This window comes from Osmia bicornis, unplaced genomic scaffold, assembly GCF_907164935.1.
Source record: "Osmia bicornis bicornis unplaced genomic scaffold, iOsmBic2.1, whole genome shotgun sequence".
Classification (NCBI taxonomy): domain Eukaryota; kingdom Metazoa; phylum Arthropoda; class Insecta; order Hymenoptera; family Megachilidae; genus Osmia; species Osmia bicornis.
Genome location: NW_025791458.1, coordinates 54730 through 69594, shown reverse-complemented (window position 1 = coordinate 69594; position 14865 = coordinate 54730). Strand labels below are relative to the sequence as shown.

Genomic DNA, 14865 nt, shown 5'->3' with positions numbered 1-14865 from the left:
CAAATGAATATGTGTTCACCAGGGTTAGCAAATCAACCTCATACCCTTATTACCTCATTTGAGTGTTCAGTCTCACGTCTTACGTCTTCAGTCTTAAGTCATAATCCGAGTTTGTAACTCATACGTGCGGTAACAGTTCGCAGATAACAATACGATCCGATCGTAGTCATCGCCGCGCGCAGTTTGAAATCCGGCTGAAGTACTCATTCTAAAATCCGCGAACATTACGCGAATTACCGTTCAACTCTGCTACGAAGCTCAGAACTTCGACAGAGCAAGACTCCGGTAATTGTAAAGCCACTAGCTAATCAAAGACTGTATCAGTAGTGAATAAACATACTTGTGATTTGTAAGTGCGTGATCTTCACTAAAACCATCTACCCTACCCTTCCAACATCTGGACAACTCATCCTCGATAAGTCTATTAGCCAGGGGAAAGGTAAGTGGGAACCTCCAGCTAGCTAACAGCTCTAACATTTCATAAGCAACACCAAGGACTCAGTGAGAGAGAAAACTCGCGACGTTACAATAAGTATATAATAACTATTGTTATTGCAAACTCCTATTCTTTAGCGCTACTCTGCAAGGAATGTACCGATCGCTATGAAACGCGATATTTTCGCGTTGTAAAAATTGTAAAAATTTGTGGAATTTGTTATTGTTAATAACTATTGTTATATCAAGAAACCTATTCGCTGGTGCTACGCGGCGTAATATACCGATCGCAGAGGTCTAAGGAAAAGAAAAGAGAAAGGAGAGGAGGCCGTCGACGTCGCAAGTAAGTAAAAGTGTTGATTCTTCTATGTAATAAATGTGGCAGAATTAGATTTTTCGTGAAATGGAAATTATGTCTACAATAGTAGCCACTGAATTTCCATGATTGCTTTTTCTTCTTATAAAACATTCATTATTGTATTTCAGATAAAAAAAATTTCCGTAACACACGACTATGGTGGTTGTCATGGTAACCGACGATGCAGACGCCGCGCCGCGAAGAAAGAAGAGGCCGAAGTGGACGGCGGGCGACGCCGCGACGGGCGTCCAATCATTGTTTATATTTATTGATTATATTTCAATGAATAAATATTGTATATATAGATTAATTTACATGTCTTTATTTTTCATTCCTTTTCTGAAATTATTACTGCCATGTAGTTTTTATTCGTATAAGTTTTATAGTTTTATAAACGATTTGCGTTAATTAATTTGCGATCATATAAATGGTGAACAGAAATATATTACGTACGATAATTGATAAGGGATGATGATATGGTAAAGATACACGATATAAGGAAATTCCTATTATTTTTCAAAGAAAAAATTATATGTTTCAATCAAAATTATATGTGTGTGGATCAAATAGTTATGTGTAACATTTGACAGGTATAGGTTAGGTTGAAAAATATCTGGAAATTGAATGCAACTGCTTTCTTCCAAGATATATCTAGAAATATGTTTAAGGTAAAGAAATATTAAACCTTATTTTCTTTAATACATTCTTTATTTTAAATTAATGTTGTTGAGTACAATGTATCAATATATAATATCATTACTTTTTCTATATTTTCAGCACCTGTTCAGACATTGATGCGGAAATTACAACCAAAAAATTATGGAGTAGAAAAATTGAATAGATCCATTAAAGAAATTAAACAGTGTGGAATGAAATACTAGGACAAATAACAATAACGTACTCTGAAAACAGATGCAATTACTTTCTCGCAGGATATATCTGGAAATATGTTTAAGGTAAAAGAAATATTAAACCATATTTTCTTCTATACATTCTTTATTTCAAATTAATATTGTTGAGTACAATATATCAATATATAATAATATCATTTCTTTTTCTATATTTTCAGCACCTGTTCAGACATTGATGCGGAAATGTCAACTAAAATATTATGGAGTAGAAAAGTTGAATAGATCCACTAATGAAATTAAACAGTGTGGAATGAAATACTAGGCCAAATAACAAAAACGTACTCTGCAAACAAATGCAATTACTTTCTTGCATGACATATCTGGAAATATATTTAAGGTAAAGAAATATTAAACCTTATTTCCTTCAATACATTCTTTATTCCCAATGAATGTTGTTGAGTACAATGTATGAATATATAATACTATGATTTCTTTTTCTTTATTTTCAGCATTTATTCAGATATTGATGCGGAAATTACAACCAAAAAGTTATGGAGTAGAAAAGTTGAATAGATACATTAAAGAAATTAACCAGCGTGGAATGAAATACTAGGACAAATGTTGAGTTGACGGTATAATTCCGAATAATCAGTCTTGATGTTGAATAAATAATTGGATTTATTAAGGAGATCCTTTACATAGGAGAATCAACGAGAAGGATTTTAAAACAAGTGAAGAAAGGGGACGCCTAGTAGAAATGATATCAACTATAAGAATATTTCTAAACATAAGTAGACAACTTAACAGATAATCATTATTAACACAAACTAGAGAAACTAAATTAAACTAAATTAAAGAAATATTCCTAACACTCCCCCTATTGCTTCTGTTACGCCCCGGCGGAAATTTTGAAATTTATCCGCCTTGCGTCCCTTATCAAGCCCTTTGGGGTTCCGAGAATTTCTCATGTAAGGGTCGTGAGGTGGGTGTTTCACTTTTCCGCCAATCTTTTTATTCCTCCTCTACCTTGTACATCCTTGACAAGCCTTTCGAGGTTCCGAGGATTTCTCATGCAGGGGTGTGCCAGGAAGAGTTTGAGTTTAATTCCTTTCTATTTTTGACTTCTTCTATTGCTTTCTCTTCTTTATTCTATTCTACCCTGGAATCGTGTATCTTGTCAAGCCCTTGGGTTCCGAGAATTTCTCATGCGAGGTACACGAGGAAAGGTTATTTCTGTTTCCTTCTTTACAATAGTTTACGTGACCCTCCTTGAAACTATCGTCGCCAACCATAGATATATAAGACAGTTTACGATCGGGTAACGCACAAAAACTCGCGTTAGCTCGTAAGAGAGAGAGAGAGCCGTTAGCACAACACCAGCGCTACGCAGTTATCCAGTGCTTCGCATTCCGGGAATTTCCCTTGGTAACTGCGTAGAAACGGGAAAACCGTAATAACTTCTTTGTCGAGGAAACTCTTTCCCTCTCATTTGCACAAAGCGTCAGCCGGTCCAATCAGGATCATTATTACCTGACCGAATGATAGTGTGAAAGGAATGGATGGATGAATATGAATTTGAACGATGAAACTGCGGTAAATGAGAACCTTTACAAAACCTAACGTCGCGAACGTTCGACCGCTGTTCGAAAATCAAGGGTCGTTCGAAGCAATAAACATCATTGTGCTCGAAATTCTAAGAACTACCTAGCGACAACGACGAATTTTGAACAAAGGAATGTTCTGGTAGAAATGTTTAAGTTCATCGCTAACGAAATGCCGGTTCCACCGAAGTAATTATGCGAAAGATTGTAAATGAATGCATAATCGGCATTGCGACTATCTCGAATGCATCGTCCGCTTTTACACTGATAAAATCTTTATTAATCAGGAAAGACAGATAATTCTGATCCTGTTAAGGGAAAGTGAACGGATCACGGTTACAATTGTTAGATTATATTTATACCGATTTCAAGACCATTCATGTTCAGTCAAATTAATAGTATCATTTAACAGTTTAATGTTTGCATGATCAAATCAAATCAATAGCTGTAAATTGGCAATAATACATTTAAAGGAAATACTGCGTAGTTTCTAGAAAACCGTTGAAACTATCATGGCGACGTATTAGAAAGAAAAAGGAACACCAAAGAAAGGGGATGAAGAATCTTCGTCTAGCTCGCGCGTCTTAGCCAATCACCGGGCACGCGACACTTCCGAGCACGTGCCACGATTCGTCAATCCGTCCCCTCCAAGGACGATGATCGCGCGACGGGCCCTTCGCCCGTCGATCTCGCGCAAATTTCGACACTCTTGATCGATCAATCGTCGAGGTACGTGATCTTGAGCCCGTGTGTCCGAGAGACAGAGTTATTCGGAACTTCGCGATATTTTCTCTGCGGTAAAGTCCTCCGCGTAGCGAGGCAGAGTGCCGTGCGAGTTAAGATAATCAGAATTCTGAATAAGGACTCATAGACGCGCACGTTAAATTTTCCTTCTACCTAAATTTCTATCTTTCTTTCTCGTTTTAAATCGTTTGCTCGCGTAATCAATCGCATTAGCTTCATTCCGCGTAATTAAATATTTATTTGCTCTTTTCCTGTTCGTAATCGCTTGTCTCTCGTCGACGTACTCGTCCGTTTAATTCATTTTCCGACGCGACAAGTGCAGTGATCGATATTTTACCGTTCTTTGGTGTTCCAGATTAACCAGCGAACACTATATAGAAATCTACAAGCGAATTTATTATCTTGTAATAACTAAACAGCATTTCGGTAAGTCGATTCTGTACCATTTTTGAACACGACGACAAATTACTGGCAAAACGGGCGATCTGTCCAGCCCTTCTTGGGTTCCGAGAATTCCTCCGGTCAGATCGTTCCAACGTTTGAGGTATCGATAAAAACGTTCAATTATTATCGTGCTGCGATTTCGTTTTCTATAATTTCTGTCATTTCTTTTATTAAATCAAAGGGGCATCCTAGTCCTGCCCTTTCGAGGGTGCCGAGAGTATCTCAGGCTGGGGTGTACCCTTACGGCGAAATACGCCGAATTTCGAGTTAATTCAAGCGAAAACGAAATAGTAACAATCATTTTTCCCGCGACCGTCAAAAATCGTAAACCTCCAAGTGTGATCTCAGCGCGCGCATATCATTATATTTTTATATTTTTATATATTATATTTTTGTTACTTTTACGAATCATCTTTACCCTTGTTAACAAATACGTATAAAACTGGTATCCTCAATAACGAGTTTCAAAATTAGAACATCTTCAATTTTTGGCTTTCTTTGTTCTGTTAATTTCTTGATTATTATTCATAATTAAACCAGTTTCACTAGTTAAACAGTTTCAAATTTATTTCAAACACACCAAACACATTTCTTTTAGTTATACACGCCTACCATTACATACAGATTCAAGGAGGGACCCGTACGGGACCTAAAGCGCTGAACGAACCCAAACGAAAGATTAAAAAGTTCAAATTCTAAATTCTAACATCTTAATAATTATCTTTCGTCTTTTAATTTGTCGAGAGCGTTAACCCGCTCGAGACTGGTGGCAGCGATACCAACCATCGCGCTCTGAATAGGGTATAAAATATTTTTCAACAAAAAAAAAACCGACTTCGAAATGCACTAAAAAGTGTAAAATAATTTCTATATCATTTATACCAGTATTCCACAGCTATTAATAAAATCTACTTAATCATTAAATAGGATACTAAATACATTTCAACCTTTTCGGAGGCGGCGCAAAATGAAAAACTTTTCTTCTATTAGGAAGATCATACTTCATGCATCGGCAACCGGTGACAAATGACCCGTTTGATAATTGAAAGTAAACAATATTGAACGGGAATCAGCATACCCATTGCAGATTAACTATACTGCATTTGAGTGTAGACCATACTGAACTCGCGCAGGTTACTAGGTGTAGGGACATTTGTAATAACTTGTGTGTTTCTCCTGTATGTACACTCAGTTGCATTGAACTTGTCGCAGTGAAGTTGGCTACAAATCGGCTCACCAACGCTGCGTAAATGCATTAGTGAATTTGTAGCCAACTTCACTGCGACAAGTACAATGCAACTCATCGTACACCTTGCTTCTTACTTTACGATCATATAATTGTTTCTTTGAAAAAAAATAATAGTAATTTCATTGTATCGTGTATCTGTACCATCTCATCATCGGTTATCACCTATCGTACGTCATATATTTCTGTCCGGCATTTATATGATCGCAAAGTAAGAAGCAAGCTGTAGAGGGTAATCACACACGTTATTAAAAATCTCCCTAGACCCAGTGAGCGAGTTAAGTGTGGTCTGTCGTGAGTTGCAGTAGACATGTACATCAGAAGTGGTAGTAACTTCTGATACAATCGTTAGAATTAGGAATGTTTTCTACCGTGTGTATAACGTTTCGAATTGTATTTCTTACGACTGATGAATTATCAAGTTTGCCATACCGCTGTGAAATCGTTATTAGCAGGATCGTGTGTTTTGTTTTTTTTTTAATTTTGCGCCGCCTCCGAAAAGGTTGAAATGTATTTAGTATCCTATTTAATGATTAAGTAGATTTTATTAATAGCTGTGGAATACTGGTATAAATGATATAGAAATTATTTTACACTTTTTAGTGCATTTCGAAGTCGGTTTTTTTTTTGTTGAAAAATATTTTATTTCACAGTTTTTAGTGGTACGTTTAGTATTTGTAGGATGTCGTAAGGAAAAAATAAAGGAAAACAATCGGAATAATATTGGTTGTATTTTTATGTATTTACAATATCTTAAAATAAAAAGAAATAGAAATAAAAAAAATTAAAATTAAAAATACTAATACAAATGAAAAGAAAAGAAAGAAAAGAAAAATAGAAATATACAAAATGAAAATCAAAAATAGAATGAAAACTGTCATGAAAATAAACAAAAATACAAATATAAATAAAAAAAGAAAATAAACAAAAATACAAATATAAATAAAAAAGAAAATAAACAAAATACAAATATAAATAAAAATGAAAATTAAAAAGAATAGTATAAATAAATAAAAAATGAAAATTAAAAATAATAGTAGAAATTAAAGTTGACTATAAAACAATTAAAATAAGGTAAAATAGTATTTATTGGGGGCGCCCCTACCGCCGCCCATACCGCCACCCATAGCGCCACCCATACCGCCACCCCTACCGCCACCCCTCCCGCCCCGCGGCCATCTGCCGCGGTAGGCACGGCGTTTCTTCCCAGCAGCCGTTCCTCTTTCTGTAACGTAAAATGTTCAATGTTAATATCGTTCACCCATTGTACAATTAATTTGGTTTATTACTTGAGACGGAAATGTGTAAATTATTTTTTCGATGATATCTGTGAAACTCACTTCGCTGCGGCTTCACATCGGCCTCAGTTTGTTGAGGTGGTTGTTCGCTGCGGTGGTGTGGCGTTTCTTGCTGCGGCGGTTGTTGCTGCGGCGGTTGTTGCTGCTGCATTTGCTGTTGCTGCAGCTGTTGCTGCAGCAACGCCACCTCGCGGTCCCTCTCCTGTTGCTGCGTCTGCATGTGCTGCAGCTGTTGCTGCAGCTGCAGCAACGCGTTCATAATTTCGGTTTCTGAAAGAAAAAGGAGGTATGTAACATGCATGTTTTTGAATCATGCAGTATATTACTTTTTCACTGAAATTGGAATTATACTTACGTTCATTTGTTTGAACCGTTATATCTTTCATATTTCTGTGAGAAAAAAAGAAGTTTCATGAATAAAAAAGGAAATAATCCGTTCGCATTTGTGGATGAAGTTCGGAAAAATAATCACCCCCTATTTCTTTAAAAGTCAGTAATGTTATGTGTTTTATACGCTGATTACTTATATCGTTGGCAATGCTATCCAACTGTCTTTACCAGCTGTTAACGGTTACATGGAATTTTTGGATATATCATATTGAATGAATATCGTAGTGAAATTTCGCGACAACTTGATTTGCATTCCGCAAAATAGAAAATCCGAATATCCTGAAGTAATAGAATAAACGGATGTACGTTTATCTTGTCGCGTCGCCGCCACAAGAATTTGGAAGTAACAATGTTGTTGAAATAATTTCTTATTTTTTCGCGCAATAGTCGCCAATTTGTCGTTATGATATTCGTAATCAGTGTATGAACAAACGTAAGAATACTTTTCTTTTTTAATCCAAAAAAAGGGGGGGTGAGTGGTTTTTCGAACTACACCCAAGTAAACCACGAACCATTGACGATGAAATTAATATATGTTATATGTATAATGTATATTATATAAAGAAATGAAATATTGCTTGTTATTTGGTACTTACGTCTGAACAGCAGCTCGTTCGGATAGAAAATGAACAAAATCTGTGTCTTCTAAAGGAAGACAGTTGGTGGGGCACATTTCACGATCGCATACAGAAACAATTTTCGCTGTGCGTCGTATAGATGCACAAATATCATCTAGTTCCTACATTATTAGAAGTTTGCCGACTGCGTCGAACGTAAAGAAGGACAGCGATTGAAAAAGAGGACGGAGCGAAAACAATCGACTGTATGTCTGTCGAACAATACTAATGCAAGGACGAAAATTTGTTATTAATAATTGTTTTGGTTTCAAAGTGTTATCAACAGATTTGTGATATTTTTCTGATGAAAATAAGACCAAACCAGAAGTAAATCGGACCAGTTTTTTTATTAATCAGTTTAAATTGATGAGGTCAATCATTACTAGCCAATGAAAGTCAAATAAAACCGATTTGTTTCGTGTTGGTACTCATTTTAATCGGAATAAGCTGAACAATCCATTGATACTATTGTTTGGAAGATAAGACGAAAATTATTATAAATGTAATGTTTGTTACTGGATCGTGATTTGTTTTACTCGCGGCATCCCTTTCGAATGCCTCTATCTCGTTTTCTCTCGTAATACGTATTCTCTTTCCTTTTTTATGACGGATTCGAAGCTCTGCTGGGTTCCAGGAAATTGTCAGTAGGGGAATGTCACGCAATTTTATCGGCCAGCGTAGGGGAAATGAGGGATCCGTTGCACACACCGTCGTTTTCTTAATTGTTTACACGAGCCAAGTCAGTAGATGTAGGTGTTTCGACCAATAATATATTACGGCTGCAAGTCGTGTGAGCAAAGGCGGGGCACGACCAATCCTACCCAAATTTTTGGCGACGGCCAAGTTACGAACGGCGAACAGCAGTCAGTTTCAATTAACACCTTGCAACGCTGCTTTCCATTGAATTTTTTTTCAATATATTGTGTTGTGAGGTAAATTGTAACAATTATTATTTTTTTTTTTTTTTTGAATGTTTTTGTAATAATTGATAAATAAAGAAGAGGGTCCAATTTTGCTTCCAGTAAGTAATTGTATTTGAAAACAAAGGGACCAAGTCTGCTTTAAGCGACTTATTTGTAAAAGAAGTGTGCTTGAAGCGACAAATTGTTAAAAGAAGTCAGCTATAAGCGAGCATAAAAGAAGTCTGCTTTAAGCGACTGATTGGTAAAAGAAGTCAGCTTGAAGCGACTTATTTCTAAAAGAAGTCTGCTTGAAGCGACTGATTGTTTAAACAAGTCTGCTTTAAGCGACTGATTGGTAAAAGAAGTCAGCTTGAAGCGACTTATTTCTAAAAGAAGTCTGCTTGAAGCGACTGATTGTTTAAACAAGTCTGCTTTAAGCGACTGATTGATAAAAGAAGTCAGCTTGAAGCGACTGATTTATAAAAGAAGTCTGCTTGAAGCGACTGATTGTTAAAACAAGTCTGGTTTAAGCGACTGATCTAAAAAAGAAGTCTGCTGTACGCGACTGATTGATAAAACAGGTCCGCTTTAAGCGACTGATTGTGAAAATAAAAAAAGCGCGGCAAATCCTTTTTTTGAATCCTTCATCTTCACTGAAACCAGGTACGTCTGGTATATGAAAGTATGGGTAGACGTACAAAAAGTGCATGCCGTATGAGACAAAGTCGTGCAAATGAATCGGATGATGCCAAACAATTACGTCTTTGTAAAAAACGTAAAAGAACCGCAGAGGCACGGCGTCAAGAAAGTATTGATGAACGCCGTGCGCGATTGTCTGTAAAGCGGAAATATGCTCATTCGAAATTATCGCGCGAAACGGTCGCTGAAAAAAAACGGCGGCTAAGCCTAATTTCTCAACGTGTACAGAACGAATCTGCCGAGCAACGGTCACGTCGTATCGGATTAATCCGCAGACGTTTAGCGAACGAATCTGCGGAGAAACGATCACGCCGTTTCCGATTAATCCGCAGACGTTTAGCGAACGAATCTGCAGGGGCACGATCACGGCGATTGCGATTAATCCGCAGACGTTTAGCGAACGAATCTGCCGAGGCACGATCACGTCGTATCGGATTAATCCGCAGACGTTTAGCGAACGAATCTGCGGAGAAACGATCACGCCGTTTCCGATTAATCCGCAGACGTTTAGCGAACGAATCTGCAGGGGCACGATCACGGCGATTGCGATTAATCCGCAGACGTTTAGCGAACGAATCTGCCGAGGCACGATCACGTCGTATCGGATTAATCCGCAAACGTTTAGCGAACGAATCTGCGGAGAAACGATCACGCCGTTTCCGATTAATCCGCAGACGTTTAGCGAACGAATCTGCAGGGGCACGATCACGGCGTTTGCGATTAATCCGCAGACGTTTAGCGAACGAATCTGCCGAGGAACGATCACGCCGTTTCCGATTAATCCGCAGACGTTTAGCGAAGGAATCTACTGAGGAACGTTCGCAACGTCTGATGGTTATGAGAAATCGTACGCGAGAAGTACTACAAAGTGAACGTACCGAATCACGAAATACGCGTTTAAGGAATATGCGTGAACTAGCGAAAAATCGCAGAAAAGAACTTCTCCTTCAGGTAGAGAACTTTAAATCGACTATTAATATTTTTGCTGATGTACCATGTGCAGTGTGTTACAAGACTTTATATCCGCAGCAACGTTACGCTTTGCACACGCGGCCTTTGTCTGGTGTAATTCCTGCAAATCTAATACAATCGGAGAAGATAACAACATGTTCTCGTTGCCTACATCATCTTAAAAAATGCAAAGTGCCATCTCAGGCATTCTGGAATAAAATGGAACTAATGTCTGTACCTCATGAGATAGCAGATTTATCGGAAATCGAGAAACAAATGTTGTGCAGAATAGTACCGTTTCTTAAAATCATGAAAATTCAAAATCGCTTCAGTCAGGATTGGTGCAAAGGTCAGGTAGTCCTATTTGCCCGCGATGTGTTGGAAGTAGCCGAGCAACTTCCACTTCGATTAAACGAAACCGGTATAATGATTGTAGTGGAAAGCCTCGAAAATTTTGAGCGACAAAGACAATTTGAAATAGACGTTGGCAAACTTCGAGTAGCTTTACAATGGCTATTACAAAATAATGCTTTATACAAAGATGTGCGACCATGTTTTTCTAATATTCCCAATAACATTTTGGAAATAGCTGATGTCGTTGAAGAGCCTTGTATTGTAAGAAACGAAATGGAAGTTACAGAAAGAAATACTGAATCAAACAGTCGATTTGTGACTGTTGGACAGAATGTAGCTATCTTACGAGGCTCGTGCCATCAAGGTAGCGATCGCTTCAGTATTGAATCTCGCGGTAAGCAATGTACTGGCATAGCTGCAGTTGCTTGTGTTGCGTTTCATTTGCTCGACCCTAGTACGTGGTGTACTAGTGATGTCGATTATGTACTTTTAGTAGGAGATAAATATTACCGTGATTGCATTGAAGCGCGAAGTAATCCTGACCCCAGAGAAGTGAATGTCGACTATTTAGCCGTTACCGAATTATTGCCACACATATCATTTAATAACAACAGAGTGAATATTAACATTGGCTATGAAATGGCTGTAAATGGTCATATTAATATTGATAACGGCGATGAAGGATTTCCAAATTTAAAGAACGCTTTGATTACGTTTTTCCAACAGTATACGTACGGAATTCTGACTGCCAATTTTACATCAGTAGCTGTGTCACGCGGTAACCAGTCGGAGAGTACCTACTATTGGTTGTATGATTCCCATGCAAGAGGTCCAAAAGGATATAAAGCATCGTCACGGGGCGTCTCATGCTGTATGAAATGTACTAATATTGATGATTTACACATCATCTTGCGTCGTAATTTATATGCTAAAGGAGGCAATAGCAATGTGCTAAATATCTATTCACTAACACCTGTAACAATAGCACCCGAATGGAATAGATCTCCTGAAATAGAAAGGATACAACAACCATCTGTTGCGACCGCTCGTAGAGAATCCGGCGCAACAGACATTATTTTCGCTACAAGCATGTTACGTTCGACTGACGAAGATGTTCCCAACATCGATAGTATCCTCTCTGTTAGTAATAATAATAATAACGCAGAAAATGACCCGATAAACCTTGCGAATATACATAGAAAAACAGTGCCTCCTTTAAACCTAGAAAGGGAGAGAAGGATGGAAGAACTGTGTTGGTTCTTCCTGTTTCCGGATGGTAAAAATGGATTCGGAGAGCATCGAGACATCTCAATTACACCACTGGATTACTTCCAAGCGCGTATTCTGAGCAATGACAAACGATTCCAACGAACAGATTATTTGTTCTTCGCATTATCTGTTGTTGAATACTACCGCGCAAAAGCTAGCGTTTCAGTATCATGTAGAATGCGCCAAGGGGAACATACTCCACAGGGTTTAGTAGATAATATGCACCTCACGATGAGAAATATAAGAGGATCGGCATCATACTGGAAACGATGCTGTTCGGAATTAATCGCCATGGTCCGAAGTCTTGGACCGCCCACATGGTTTGCTACGTTCTCTTGCAATGATCTAAATTGGCCAGATATGTTGAAAGCATTACTACTATCCGATGGTCGCCCCGTTACCGAATTTGAAAACCTATCTTTTGCAGATCGACTAAAGTTGGTTCAGAGATACCCTGTAGTTATTGCAAGACAATTTACGTTACGTGTAAACGCGTTAATGCAGTATTTAAGAAACTCCGATTGCTTAGGTGGCGTTGTTATCGATTTTTGGCATCGAATAGAATTTCAGAACAGGGGAAGTCCACATTTGCACATGCTTGTTTGGTGTGCAAACGTACCTGATTTCCTTACCAACGAAGGCCGCAACGTTATTGAGAAAGTTGTATCTTGTTCATTGGAAGCAGAAAATGAAAATATGAGGGACATAGTTCAAAAGGTCCAAATTCATAAACATTCTGCTACATGTTACAAAGATCGTAATAATCGTTGTTGTCGTTTCGGATTCCCGAGACCGATAAGTGAAAGAACGATGTGCTTAGGTCCAGATGACACACTTGCGAATAATGGACGTTTCTGCGTACTTAAGAGAACAGAAAATGAAATTATGGTGAATAATTACAACCCAACTCTTTTAAAGCTTTGGGAAGCAAACATGGATATTCAACCATGCGGAAATGTTACAGCTGTCGCATATTATATTGCTAAATACGCAAGTAAATGCGAGCCGCAGGACGCAGGAAATACTATTAAAGAAGCCATTTTACGAGCGAAACGCCGGAGCGGAACCGTCCGGGATCAACTATTTTCGGTATCTATGGCAATTCTGTCTCAACGTGTGGTTAGTGCTCCCGAATGTGCTTATCGGTTATGTCATTTGCCTCTGAAAATGAGCTCGCGAAAAGCTGTATTTATAAATAGCTGTCGGCCTGAGCAGAGATATAGAATTTTGCGATTCGAAGAATATGAAACATCATTTTTCAATAACATATTCGATCGTTACGTAAAGAGACCAGACAATCTAGAGGATTTGAGCTTAGCGGAATTTGCTGTCCGATATGAAACAGTTTCCAGTGGTATGTGGACAGAAGAGGATGGAGACGCAGAACTTCGAAATGACGATGAAGAAATATCAAGGTCGAAATTTATCAAATTAAAGGACAATACCCGAATGCGAATAAGAAATAAACCAGCTGTACTTCGCCACCGATATTATACCCTGAACAGTGACAGAGAAGGATATTTCTATAACTTAATAGTGTGTCACATTCCATTTCGTGATGAAAGTACACTTATGTCCGAAAACGAATCTTCGGAACAATGTTTTCTTCGACGGCAACACGAGTTGAAACCTCTGATGGGTAACGCAACCGTCGAACAATTTACTCACGCAGAGCAAATTATTGAAGCGGCGCTCGCCCAGGCTGCTGCTTTAAATGTTGTACACGAAGAAGAAAGCAATGAACATTTAAGAGATGCAGTCAGAATTCATGCTGACGAAACAATACATTACGATCAAGTTGATTTATATGAAGATCAACAGCAAGAAACAATTGCAATGCCAGAAGACGTGTTCCTTAATAGTATTCGATGTCTTAATATTCAACAGAAAGACTTATTGAAATCAGTTTCCGCAGTAATTGAGAAAGATATTAAAGAAAATGATAATGAAAATAGGGAACAAATGTTGCTTTTTATTACCGGAGGAGCTGGTAGCGGTAAGTCGTTTATTTTAAAATTACTTGTTGAACATGTTAAACGCTGCTATAATCCTACAATTGATACGATGATAAAACCATCTTTCATTGAAGTAGCTTCTTTGACTGGCGTCGCCGCCCGTCAAATATTAGGGAAAACTCTGCATTCCATGTTCTCCTTGCCTATTGAAAAAGGTACTGCAATGACATATCGGCGACTGACAGGACAAAGACTCGAACAGGAGAGACGAAAGTGGCGTCATACAAGGTGGTTGATTATTGACGAGATATCAATGGTATCTTATGAGAATTTGCGAATAATTCATTTAAGATTGCAAGAATTGAAAAGCAATGATAAACTATTTGGCGGCGTAAATGTACTTCTCTTCGGCGATATCATGCAGTTGCCCCCAGTAAAAGGACACTGGTGTTTTGAACAGCCACATTGGTGTACTGCAGAAATTAATTTATGGCACCAATTTTCATTCTGCGAACTCACCATTAATATGCGACAAAGAGATGACGTTGAGTTTATCGACTTACTGAATAACCTTCGGTTTGGAGAAGTGACAACTTCTCAACTACAAATACTATGCGAACGAAGAAGAGTTCCCCTAACCGGAGAGTTCGAGGATGGTGCAGCAGTAAGAATATTCCCAACGATAAAATTAGTGGATGAATATAACACAAAAATGACAGATGAATTAGCAAAATCACGTAGAATGTACGTC

At 38.0% G+C, this 14865-nt stretch overlaps 1 protein-coding gene across 1 annotated transcript; it reads right to left on the bottom strand.

Annotated features, from left to right (window-relative positions):
• Positions 1-6743: 6743 nt before the first annotated feature.
• Positions 6744-7509, bottom strand: LOC123989253 (mediator of RNA polymerase II transcription subunit 15-like). The gene is made up of 3 exons (XM_046289973.1): positions 7333-7509; positions 7020-7247; positions 6744-6904 (listed from the first exon to the last, which is right to left on the bottom strand). Exons 1-3 carry the CDS (start codon positions 7361-7363, stop codon positions 6744-6746), a joined length of 420 nt encoding a protein of 139 aa, XP_046145929.1. The 5' UTR covers positions 7364-7509.
• Positions 7510-14865: the final 7356 nt, after the last annotated feature.

Excerpts from the sequence above, each read along its gene's own strand:
- LOC123989253 (XM_046289973.1), bottom strand. The coding sequence starts at position 7,363 with ATGAAAGATATAACGGTTCAAACAAATGAAC. Across the intron at positions 7,248-7,332 it reads AACGGTTCAAACAAATGAAC|AAACCGAAATTATGAACGCG; the intron begins GTAAGTATAATT and ends TTTTTCTTTCAG. Across the intron at positions 6,905-7,019 it reads CGATGTGAAGCCGCAGCGAA|AAAGAGGAACGGCTGCTGGG; the intron begins GTGAGTTTCACA and ends TTTACGTTACAG.